The 12927-nt window shown below is 38.3% G+C and overlaps 1 protein-coding gene across 3 annotated transcripts in view; it reads right to left on the reverse strand.

Moving 5' to 3' along the window:
* Positions 1-2202: 2202 nt before the first annotated feature.
* Positions 2203-12927, reverse strand: part of LOC119885618 (inositol 1,4,5-trisphosphate receptor type 1) — a 70079-nt gene continuing 59354 nt past the window's right edge. For all 3 annotated transcript variants that reach the window (XM_038695731.1, XM_038695734.1, XM_038695733.1), the window contains 7 exons: positions 12477-12666; positions 12265-12357; positions 9740-9879; positions 8608-8773; positions 5521-5681; positions 4408-4569; positions 2203-3621 (listed from right to left, as the gene is read on the reverse strand). In XM_038695731.1, the coding sequence (XP_038551659.1) occupies positions 3535-3621; positions 4408-4569; positions 5521-5681; positions 8608-8773; positions 9740-9879; positions 12265-12357; positions 12477-12666 (999 nt within the window). In that variant the 3' untranslated portion in view covers positions 2203-3534. The remainder of the gene's footprint in view (positions 3622-4407; positions 4570-5520; positions 5682-8607; positions 8774-9739; positions 9880-12264; positions 12358-12476; positions 12667-12927) is intronic.

Raw genomic sequence — 12927 nt, forward strand, 5'->3', positions numbered from 1 at the left:
TGTGTGGTTGTGGACTTGTGAGTAACTTATACCATCTGCTAGGTTACGGTCGCAGTAAGAAGCGGCTTAGATTTGGATCACACTACCTTGTTTCTTACGGCCCGTCCTTCTCTGCTTCTGATTGGCTAGTAGTCCTTAGCTGGGAACTGCGCATGTGCAACTCCCAACAAAGATTTTGTAAGTTGTAAGTAAGATGCATCACTCTGTATGTATATGGTGTTTTTTGAAAATTACACCATGTAAACCTGTTCTGGTACAACCCCTAATTAAGATGAAAATGAGCGTAATACCACCCCTTTAAAGAAGTGTTAAAACTAACATAAAAGCACAAAGGTCTGTAAACCTACAATTGATAATACACATACAAGAAGTTACTATTTTGATATGACAATATAAACATATATATAAAATGTCCTAACAAATTCAAAACACAAGGACATCATCAGACTCAACAGGTAATCAAGGATAATCACCTTAATACACCATGCCATGTAGCCTATATGTCACATGTAAACAGGACATGTGGCTTCATTTCATAATCATCAATGTGCAAGACCTTGAGTTGTTTAATCGCTCCCACTAACTCCATAATTTGTTCCTCTGCCAGTTAAAGTTAATATGGATGAATGACCTTATGAAGCAAGAATGAATGAGGTTTTGTGAAGCTGTAAGCAAGTATATCTATCACAGTAGGAAATGTGATGTGATTGGAGAAAAGCTGTAACATTTTCTCTTCCCAACGGAATCCCTCCCTCAGGACTTTTGCCTGGAAATCACATTCACCAAAAGCCTTCCAGTATTATATGAACTCATGCTTAAGCTCTTTTTCAGACAATTTATTGATTTCAAAGACTTCTTTTCAAGATAGGGATACAAAATCCAGTCTCACAAGGCAGATGCTCACAAGACTGCACAATAAGGAAACAGCTTCCCTGACACATTTTGAAAGGATTTTGAAAAGCAAAACTTGAGTATGTATTTTTAATTTAAAGAAAAGAGTTTGTTTCTGACTTACAAAGAATCCCTAGAGATAAATGCTGCATTTAAAGGTTGGATGTCTTATCTCCCATGCTAATAGGAGCTTGTTCATTTGGACTACCCACTTATTTTTGTCAGATGGGTTAAAAAAGTAACAGCTGTGACAAGACAATCCTGAATAAACACTTTTTTTTTCTTTTTTCCCCCCCATTTTCAGAAAAGTAACCTCTTTCACAGTAACAAATCAGGGTCTTCATTCTTACTGAGAGCTTCAAAAGACCAGGTCAACTAGTTTAACTATACTTATCTATAATGTCTTTTAGAAAATACCTTGGGAGTAGTGAATTAGATGGAAATTGGGTGGGCCACAGGACTCAGTAATTAAAAAATGACCACAACACAGGTCACTGTGATTCAGCTGTAATTAAATAACAACAACGATGGAAAGCCCCTTTAAGACAATCTGGGCAAACGTAACACAATTTAAAGATTTTTTAAAATCCTGACAATGGTACCATTGTTTTAGTCCATTCGTAGATCTTGTAGGACTCCTGGAGAATATTGTGGAAACCACCGTTTGCTCTTAATTGCTTTCTGCATAAAGCCATAAAAAAGGGTTTATTCTTTTAGAGTTTTCCATAATGTTGTATGCTAATAAAATGTGTTATTGGACACAAACTTGAGCTGTTAAATACTGTATTTACTCATATGATAAATACAGCATTTGAATGGTGATGTCAATATCAGAAGTGTTACAAAAGGGTATTTCAGAAACATTTTAGGTGATAAATTCTCTTGCAGTGCAAATATTCAATAACAATATAATATAAATTAAGGGCAGTTTTAAAATTAAAAAAATTCTATACATGGTCCTCCTATGCTGCAGTAATACGTGCAAACCCTGTATTCAATATGCTAACATTTCCTCATACAACATTGTTATACGATAAGCACACTTCCTCTTTTGGACCACAGATAAGATTTCAGAGTTCATCTGCTGGTAATTCCTAAATTTACTTCTCTGTGAGGCTCTTCATTCATCTGACTGCACTGCAGCACTTTGGATGAGTGGCACCGCAAGTTGTCAACAAAGGAACAGATACACAGATAATAAGATACACTTTGGGAAAAATACCAACAACCTCATTAACGTCTTCACATATGCGTTGGTCTTTGGTTTGACTTCCATACGGATGCAGATAATTTTTAACACTCACTAACAGATAATTTTACACACTTGTTTATTTAAATAGACTCCAAGAATGGAATGTACAATTCATACACAACCCATCTATTAGTATAGTTCAGTTTGGTCAGGCAGCACTCCAAATTACATTTATTAGTTCATAATTTTTCCCCTCTCACATACACCCAAACACTCAAACAGTCATTCTCTTCTGGGTCTTTTATAAAGTGACCTACCAAATCGTAACAATCATTTGTGTGCTACAGAAAATATCAGTGCTTTAGGACTAAATGAATCAAAGGAAGATTAAATAATTCAGTGCAGAGAAAAGTAATATATCCAATTCAATGTTTCTCCCAAAATAACATAAGTTTGCTGCCAGCGTGACTCCATAACACTACTATTATTAAGCACAGCATGGACCTGGCTTCAGTGAAGCAGTCACATGATTTGACTTCTCCCCAGTAGGTTTATATGGTTCGATATTCAAAATAAAAGTTACATAAACAGATCAACATTATTTCTCTTGAAAACAAGTTTCAATGTCTCCTCAAAAGTCTTTTTAATGTAAAGTGTCCTGGAATGAGAAGAACTTACATTTTAAATTGCAGAAGAATTATGAAAGTGATACCAAATGCCTGCCCTAGACGTAACAAAAAAAAACACTGTATAGGTTGTATAACAGTATTAAGAAACTTTGTAAAAGTATGGTTCTCTCTTCAGGATTGTTTACAGGTGTTTGACTCCATATGTTAAATAAAAGACTAGTAGTATTATTTAAAATATAAAAGTAAATATTAGTTCCCAAAAATAATTCCTTCTTATTAAGACTTTGCATATGCTTTAAGTCTTTGTATTGCTGTCAGACAAAAGCAAAATATCAAATCATGTGTTGTAGAGTTCAAACAAACCTTCATGTGATCTGAGTCTGCTGGTGTAACACTGAGGATCAAAACCCCAATAAAAGGCCACTTGACAGGAATACTCCCTCACAATGGCTGAACTTTGGCATGCTGTTAGTGTGGTACAATGCAGAAGGCATTCAGGGTAGTAAAGAAGTCAGTGTTTTCATCTCCTAATCGTACAGGACTGGCATCTCAGGTCCTGAGGCACTTGGTGCACACTCCACCCACACAGACACATCCACACTACAGACCGTGAGTAACATACTCAGATAACTTTCTCTTCACACAGACACTCAGAAGCACACATGTTGTAGAAACACTTATTATAGGAGTGTCTGTGAAGTATACAGTCAGACATCGACCTAAATACACACTGGAGATGGACACCTTTTGGCATTCTCCTGTCTAACATGTGGTACACTGTCAGGAGTGCTCAGGCACTAGTGAAACTGGCCCCAAGGGCCCTCAAGCAGGCTGCTGGGGATTGATGTTCATGTGAGGGGGATGACCAAGAAGACCAATTCGTTGCTTTTGCTTCCTCTGCTCTGTCATCTGCACAGGCACAAAAAGAACAGTTTCAAGCTTTCAGCAGCTATCACCTTTGTAATACAGGATTTGATATACACAAAAACTGAAAAAGCTGCGGTTTTTACAGAAGGCTGTGTTATCTTCGACTCCAGGAAGTTACTGCACCCATCCAAGAAATGTTTTGGTGCATAACCCCATGTAAAACCACAACTTGACATTTTTACACTTCAGTTATTTTACGGACTAAACAAACAAGATACAACTTGTTAATTAGCATTTCCGGTCTTTATGCTAAGCTAAGATAGCCAAAGTAGCTGCACATTTACTGTACAGGAATGAGTGTGGTTTTTATTGTCCCATCTCACTTTCAGAAAGAAAGCAAACGAGTGTATTTCCCACAGTGTCAGACTAATCATTTAGGACAATAGTGAGTCCCTTGGTAATAAAATATTTCATATAAGTTTTGTTTGTTAAGGACAACTGCACTGTGCATTTTAAACATGAACAAACCCATTTAAGGAAGAGAAAGAACAGCAAAAACTGGAAACACACTAATTTACTTATTAGTTTAGGTCGTCTGGGTCATCAGCTCCATTATGGTAATTTTAACGCTGTAACAACTCTTCACATGTTTTTGTTTATTAAAACATGTGGTCTTGAGTGAGTGCTAATGTGCTGGATGTGAATAACTTTTCAATGGCTGAACATTAAAAGACTCAGACAAGCTATTCCGTTCTATGAATAGAGGCAAAAGAAAAAAAAAATCACTACCAAATGAGGGAGTGCATGTTATACTGTCACATAATATACCTGCTCCTTGAGCTCAGTCAGCTGCCCAGACAGGTTCACCACCAGCCTCATGGTCGACTCCAGCTTCTCCTGCAGGTTCCTGATTTCATTTTGTTCCCCCTCTGCATCGCTGCTCACCAGTGACATGGCGCGCATCCGTGGGAACCACTCCAGGTTGTGTTCCTGTGGTTGACCAAGCATATCAGCCACAGACTTTTTTTTTTTTATTCTTAAGCGTTTATATGCATTTAGTAGGTGTTATGTCAAAAACATATTGGTGATTTTAACATGAAGGTGCTGCTGTTTGGCAATCAAGTGCTTAAATGTGAACTCCATATGACACTGGTCTACAACCTGTTTTTTTAAAGGAACAGACTTTCATGGTGTTGCTGTTACAGGAATAACAATAGTGAGCGAATAACCTCAGACTGGGCACATAGTGTACGGTGCTATAATGGAAATCCCAGCGAACAGCCCAGCTATTCCTTATCATGCATGGATCACTTTTAGGGTTTGACTGCAACTCATGTGCTGTCTTGTTCCACTGACTTCCTGTTTGTATGCACCCGTCTGTTTGTGTCATTAAATGTGCATGACCGGTATGTCTGTCGGTTGAGATTAGAAAAGAGGAACACATTACTGTATTGAGGTGTGTGTGACGGGCCAGTACATGTTTACAAGTCTAACTTAGAACCATAACCTGAACTCTACTTGATCATAGCACTGTACCAAAAATGTGACACAAGGGGAAACGCCCATCATTCTGCTCTCTCATTCAAGATTGCTGCTACAGACTATTATCTATAAAAGCCGCCAATGCACACACTAATTCCCCAGAATGGCTTTGAAATGATGAACGCCCAAGTACGAAATATGCAGTATGTCATCAAGCAGTGAAGCAGTGGAGCAGACAAACATTTACCTTCGGAAAAACATGTCTTTTTCCCTCTATATTCCCTGTAGACATCAACAACCCTGCTTCTCTTGATCTCACGCAGCATGTGGATCACTATTACCTCCAAGGCAGTGTGGCCTAATACAAAATGTATCCCATTTACAAATGGGAAAAAGCTGGCACTATCATCTGAGGTGGTGGATTTGTGTGTTGAGGGTGTGTCTATGCTTTCTATTTACCCTGATCATCTCAGCCACATAGCTCTCTGGGCCCGTGTATTCGGTCGAATCTTTAACTTTTACCAGCACAATAAAGAACAGGTAGTGCCACATGTTGTGCTCCTCTTTGATGTGCTCCTCAAAAGTCACCGTCTTGTTGTCAAACTTGTCCCGCTCCAGGCCTATAGGGGGGCAATAACACACAATATTTAAGTTATGAAGTTACAGTATGTTTAAGAAAAAACTTGAATAAACTTGCTTCCTTTATACCCGTTTCTGTTTCACAATTACTTTTTTGTGTGGGTGGGTGGTGGCATCATGCTTTCAGGAATTCTACTGTATATTACATATAAAAAAACATCACAATCAGTCGGTCACACTCAGTCATCAGTTTGTGTGCCAGGAATAAGTTGCACAGTCCAGTAAAGCAGTCTCCAGTCTTTAGTTCAACACTTGAATGACTTTTAAAGCTAATCTATCCTGTAATATCAATAGGAAAAATTACTCACTCAATATTGGGTACATATATACAATACAAGTAACATTCACGACTGATAACAGACAGTGAAATGGCTCTTTATACAACATCTGACATAAGAAACTAAAAAACCTATATATAAACAAAAGTAAGAGTATGAAAATAGACAAGCAGATAAGACAGAATTGGTAACAAAACGCAGAACACAGGTTTCAATGCAACTTTAAAGCAGGGTTCACACAAAAACAAGCGTATTTGCACTAAATTGTAGGGTAAAGCTCTGGAAAATTAAGCATCACGTGTGACAGGCTGTCAGATGAGGAGAGTTGGGTGTTGTTTCCTTGAACAAGATGAAACAGCACTTCTTTTTTTTTGCTCTGCAGTGAATTGCAGAGAGTAATGATGTATTTACTTTGGGGATTTTTAAGGTGGATTTGACAAACAAAATATATGCCTAATGTGGTTTGTCCCTGCTTCACACCTTCAAAGTGAATTCTACACAAATATGCTATTCCATAGAAAAATAAATAGAGAGAACGATGCAACGTTATTACAGAGAATTTTCTAAGGGTGGATAATTGTTCTGCTTCACAACTTCGAGCAGTCTTTTGTAACACTACACCCAATGTGATTCACACATATTCTGTTGGTTTATAATCAGTCACCTTGTCATGTGGATTGGAGCCAGTCTTGCTTATCATATCACATGCAAATTTCAGGATTAGTTATCTGCATTTCTGCCTTCAGAAGAGGATTTCTCTCGTTTACAATATTGATCTGACTCACTTTGGCCTTTAAGGGCAAATATTCAGATACTTAAATTAGTATTAAAAAGTATTTTAGACACACTGGTTGTTTCCTTCTCTGTAAGTGCTTAAACATGCATCTTTTGATTGTGTATAACTGGTAAAGAGAGCTTCCAGGTTTGTAGTAATGTTACTAATGTAAATGAAGGATAGAGTATAGCCAGGGATAAAACCTTTGGGGGCTAAACAAACAGGGGCTATATTAGACTCATGCCACAGGACAACAAAAGAATAAAAATGGGTGTTGGGAGCAGTTCTCATTAATGTTAAATCCAGGATGACATGTTCAGTAATCCATAATATTAGTTTTAAATTTATAATGACACAAAATAGAGCTAAATCCACCACCTGTTAATAGTTGTTTTTGCTACAGGAGACAGAGGTTGAGCCTGATTCCTTGCACAAAAATAATTTCAGCTACAGGTAAAAAAAAATCAGCCAACCTGCGCAGCAAGTTCATGACGTAAATCAATTATTGGCTACAGACCCAAAGATCTGAAAACTAATACAAGACTGAGAGAAAGATTGGTCGCTTATAAAACCCAGCTAGAGGATGGAGAGCCACTTAAGCCTGTGGAGGTCGGCTCCTAATCTCTGCATCTCCTGTTCCCTTGCGGCCCTTCTGGAAACCATAGAGACGGCAGCTCCCCCTGTGGCCTGGCCTTCTTTAACATGAGTGAGTCAGAGCTGATGGCTGGCTGAGTGACATAATAACGTTCTCGTTCCATATGCTTACCACTTGTCCTGACTGCCTGACCCAACACACGCATGCACGCACACATACGCCATGTCCTGCTGGGCTCACACACACATACTATACAGTCACACACACACACACGCACACGCACACACAAACACGGCAGCATGCACTTGTTTAGGCACTTGCACATGTAATGGACTTATAAGGAAATGCAGATGATGCTAAACAAAGGGAGTCATCGGTGAAGTTGCACCAAACGTATGGTACGAAAATGAATTTTGTGTGTGTGAGTGAGTGAGTGGGAGAAAATGTCTGTGCGTGTGAGACAGGCATGAATTATGGAGGCGAGCAGAGCAGTGGCAGGAAGCTCTCATGACTCAGCCTTCTTTGGAACTACAGCAAACTGAAAAGGGGGGGAGGAAGAGGGAAGGGGGACTGCAACGCACTGCATATACCTTTAGACTTACCAGAAACCAAAAAAAACAAAAAACAGACGCGGAGAGGGGAATTTGGGAATGAAGCAAGTGACATCAGATGGATTGTGGAAGAGCCCTGATGACGTCTTTGAGACAGACTGGGCTGGCAGGATGCTCTATTAATTAGACAAGTAATCCTGTCACTGCGAAGTTAGAGGTTTGGTTCCCATGACAATATCCTTAGGAAACTCTAACAGCACAAGTGATTTCTTGGCAGAGAAGGCCGTGCCACATAACATAAAGGCTAAAAGCTACACCAGTCAATCTGTCTGAGGTAACCTGTAAAATAGTATCTTTAGGGCTGCAACCAAATATTTTCATATATTATTTTATCCTAAATATTGATTATTTTTCCTTTAACTGCTTAGCCTATATAGTGTGAGGCCTATATCCAGTGCTCATTCCCAAATCCAAAGTTGTTTTTTGTCTGAACAGTTAAAACAGTTGCTCACATTGAAGGAGCTGTAACCTATAAATGTTCACCATTTCTCTTTCCTTAAAACTATTAATCAGTCATTAAAATGGTACGACATTTTCTGTTGAGTGACTAATTGATTATACAACTAATACTTTAAGCACTAGTCAAATTTGCAAAGTGCACCATGCCTGCAGCTATTCTCTGTTAACAAATCAGCTGAGCAGACTCACCGCAGATGAAGCAAGTCGTCTTCAGGACTTCTTCTTTTTTCTGCTTTTCACTCCTCAGGTCAGCAAAGGTGTCAATGATGACACCAAAGATGAGGTTGAGAACAATGATGATGACCATGAAGAAGAACAGCAAGTCATAAATCACTCTGGCCGCAAACAGTGGCTCCTGGGGAAAAGAACAGGACAGGTTAAACGTAGAGTAGTATCAAACCTAAAGGTGTACAACAGTAACTTCTGTACAGTGCCTGTTTAGAGGTACAGACTAGAAAATTAACAGATTATAGCAATTATTAACTTTATTTTGACAACAGAGTGCAATTAAGAGTTAAGTAGAGGTTGTACTGTATCGTGGAGGACTAACAAGATTGTCCCACTTAAATGCATAACCCAAAGGGCAAGTCTTTAAGTAAACATGTGTTGGGGATGATGTTATGAGTTTAAAACGAGGTTAACCTTCATCATCATGGATGTTAATGGAAACACAAAACCAAAGGTGTAACCTGCCAGATGCTACAGTAACAGAGAAGGGCAGAAAGTCGGTCAAACTGACGCAGCCTGTCTCTTCAGGCAGGACACAGTTTAAAGTTTAAGGTCCTATGCTCTTTAAAGTAACGGGGTGCGCTTGTCCCTGAATGCATTCAACAGAAGGGGAATACCGAGCAGTGTGCACTAGTCTAATGCAGTCACATTCACACTTATTTAAGACAGGCTTGTTTTAAAGCAACCATGTACTGATGTACTGATCCACTGTGTCTAGCCATGTCATTACATGGCTGACTATTACTTTACTCAGTAAAATACCTCAGCAGCCAGCAAGACTTTCTGACCCAAGTTGCATTGTGTTCTGAATAAGTGAGGCAGACATTCACATCCTCTTTTGACATCATTGGTGGTTGAGCCTGAATTCGGTGGAAATCTATTTTGAAGTTTAATTCTCACACAAGGCGGAGGCAGTACAGCTGTATGGAAACGTTGTGAAACCTCCATGCTTTTGAAATAAAAAACAAGTTCAGCGCACAACTGGCTCACAGCCAGCTCACATGACCAGTGCTGCAGCTGCGATTGCTACACCCTCTCGGCCCATACACACGCACACAGTACAGTCAGGGGTCTAATCAAGAGTTGCATTTACCTCTTTGGAAGGCTTCCGGAGAACATCTCCTACACCCCCGCCACTCCTTAATCCATGACTCAGCACAGTGATGATACACATAAGTAGAGAGTCGCACGTCCGTTCCATGTCGCTGTCCTCCTCGCTGTCACCCCCCAAATCTGAGGAAACAAAAAGGAAAAGCTTTAAACATGTATTAACAAATTATTTATCATTAGCAGGTGTGTATTTGTTTACAGACCTTCGTAAACAGCTCATATGCTCGGTATATTTACATCACAGCAGCTCCAGAGAACATCATTTACACTATAATGCCTTATAAAACTGATATAACTTAAACTAAACTAAATTTTTTTTATGTAGCATCCAGCTGTGGCTTATAACAAGGATGATTAAATTAACTCATGTGACCTAAAGAGATTATGAAGGTACATTTACATGTAAAAATATTAATTGCATGACATACTAATTACAGCGCTTCTTCAGATAAATGCTGTTTAAGGAAAAGTAAAATCAAAAGTGAGGTATAAAGCACTTTGAATTACCTTGTTGTTGAAACGTGCTATACAAATAAACTTGCCTTGCCTTGCCTATAATAATATAGTGTATTTATTTTTAAGATTTGTCCCCTGCACGAGACATGACACTGAGGCCTTTATTTCAAACACCTGCATGCAGTTTATGTGAGTCCTAATGTACTGTGAAAAACACATCCTGGGCTTTCTAGTGATGTAACACACATTGGAGTGTGGCCAACAAAGCACATCTCCTGTCTTTTTAAAAATGGCAGGAAATACCAACAAACATGTTTTATGGCAGTAAGGGACTTAAGTGATCAAATTTTCTGAAAGTTCAAAGTTTCTGTTTTTTGCTTCTTTTTTTTTTCTTTTTTTTTTACAAGAGTCCTAACTATATTGCATTAAGATTTAAGAAGTGTATTTTAAATATAAGCTTTTCAAAATACACCTTTTATCACATGTTTTTTGTGGGGGACAGTGGGACTTGAAAATGATTTTCAAAATTATTACAAGGCAAATCATACCTTGTAATGTACTTTTGTGGAAAAGATAGACATGATGTCCGTTACATGAAACATACTATAGAAAATAAAATAAATAATATTTATGAGAAAAAAATCTGTGTGATACTTCAATTATGTAAAAATACATATTATTCATTATGACAATCCAAGTAGATTATAAATAAATATTAGTAGTCTGCATTAGAGTAGGATTTGATAGCCTTGTAGACACAGTGTTAATATAAGATATCATCCGCTATTTGGTCATAAATATCCTTGGCTGTAGTTGCAGATTGATATCGGTACAAACTTTGTTTACATGTTGTGGTTCACAGTGTAAAGACATTTAGTCAAAGCAAACATGTTTTTGTTTAGCTGGAATGTGACAACAGCTTTGGTGGAATTTGTTCTGATCCAGACAGAACAAAAATCAACATTTCTGAATGATTAAATCCAGTTTGATAAAGTTTATAGGTCGTTTTAGAATACTTAATAGGAAGACACGTCAATGAATTATGAATTTATGGACCTCTGACTCAGTCAAATGATGGACTGTATACAATATTTCATGATCCCCTTGTCATCTAATTATTGGCCAAATCAATTTTATAGTACTTGTGTTTGGGTTGATGGCTGAGGGAATGAAGCAGATGCTGTTCTGATATTACTGAATTAACTGGGCAAGTTTATGGGTCGTACCTCTGGCAATGTTTTGGACCATGATACTAAATCTAACAACAAACAGAACAAAAGTATTAGTGAGTCAAAGGTAACTGCATTTTCCGTTTTAGTCTGGAAGATGCCTCACATCCTTAGTCATGGGGAGTTTCCAGGCATTTAGACCTTTTGAAGAGTTCACATGCCTGTCACATGAGGGTCAAGCAGGTCACATGTAAATAGTTTAGGTCAAAAGGCTGAATGGTCACGTGACATTCGACTGGGTCACATGAATTAAAATTGGAATTTGTGTGAAACAGCAGAACACAAAGAAACAGGGCACTACAAAACATCCCACAGTTTTCCTTTCGCTTACTGCTACCTGACAAGGTCATGAATGAGTTCACAACATTTCAAGTAGACGCAACCATATATAATTGCCAGTTCTCTACTTATCTTAGACATCACCGTAAACCCGTCCTACATTACCACTCGTTGGGCTGTTGTTTGTGTTGTGTTAATTTGATTTAATTTGACTGAATTTCTATTTCGGCTGTGATAATCATTGCAAGATTTAACAGCAACCAACCAATTCAACCAATGCCACATTATTTGATCCCAGGCTGTGTGTTGGCCACATCAGTTCCAACCTTACAAATGAAATGAATCACATTATAAATTGCGCTTGATGTTAGCACTAAAAAATCATGACAAAAAAAAAAAATCATGACAAAAAGAATCCACACAAGAACACCGAACATTCAAATATTATTTATGGACTGATTGTTGTTAATTATTGAAATATATAGCCAGAGACACAACTCTCAAGCTACACCGATGTAAAACCCATTGTTGCAGCATACGTTACCTTCCTGCAGGGCTCCTGAGGAGCAGTTCTCATCAATCCCTGCCTGACACATTCCTGCAGACAGAAACTCGCTGGCCAGACTGGCTACACTTTCTAGAAAGTAGGAAGGGACAGTGCATATGTTTTTTAGTCTTTTCTAAATAAAAATAACTACTGTCTTAATTCTTTAAGGCTGTTTGGAAAAATTATAAATGACAGGAGTCTGTCCTCACTCAGAGTTGCGTTGGGGATTCGATCCACTTCCAGGATGAAGTCATCTTTGAAGAAAATGTAGCCAACGATGGAGAACAGGTAGACCAAGATGAGAGCCAGCACAGCGGTGAGCACGATGGAGCGACCATTACGAGTCACACTCTTGATTACATTCAGCAAGGTCTCTTCTCTGTATACCAAGTCGAACAACTACAGAGGCAAAGCACATGTTACAAAACACAAGGCAAAATATGTGTGATTCATTGTGAAGTGACTTAAAACCTCTCAGATGACAAAATTAGACTTTGTAAACATGTAGTGTGCATGTGCATTCCTTTAGGTAACATACTGACATCGTCTACATACGGTGTGACCAGTATTTGCTGTACGGTGAACGTGAAGTTACACAAGAAGTTTGTCTGACATGAATTGTGCATATGTTTTCAGCATCTTGTACTTATATATAAATAT

Source organism: Micropterus salmoides, unplaced genomic scaffold (assembly GCF_014851395.1).
Source record: "Micropterus salmoides isolate LMB-PRFRI ecotype aquatic unplaced genomic scaffold, ASM1485139v1 Ms_hic_scaffold_4, whole genome shotgun sequence".
Taxonomy (NCBI): domain Eukaryota; kingdom Metazoa; phylum Chordata; class Actinopteri; order Centrarchiformes; family Centrarchidae; genus Micropterus; species Micropterus salmoides.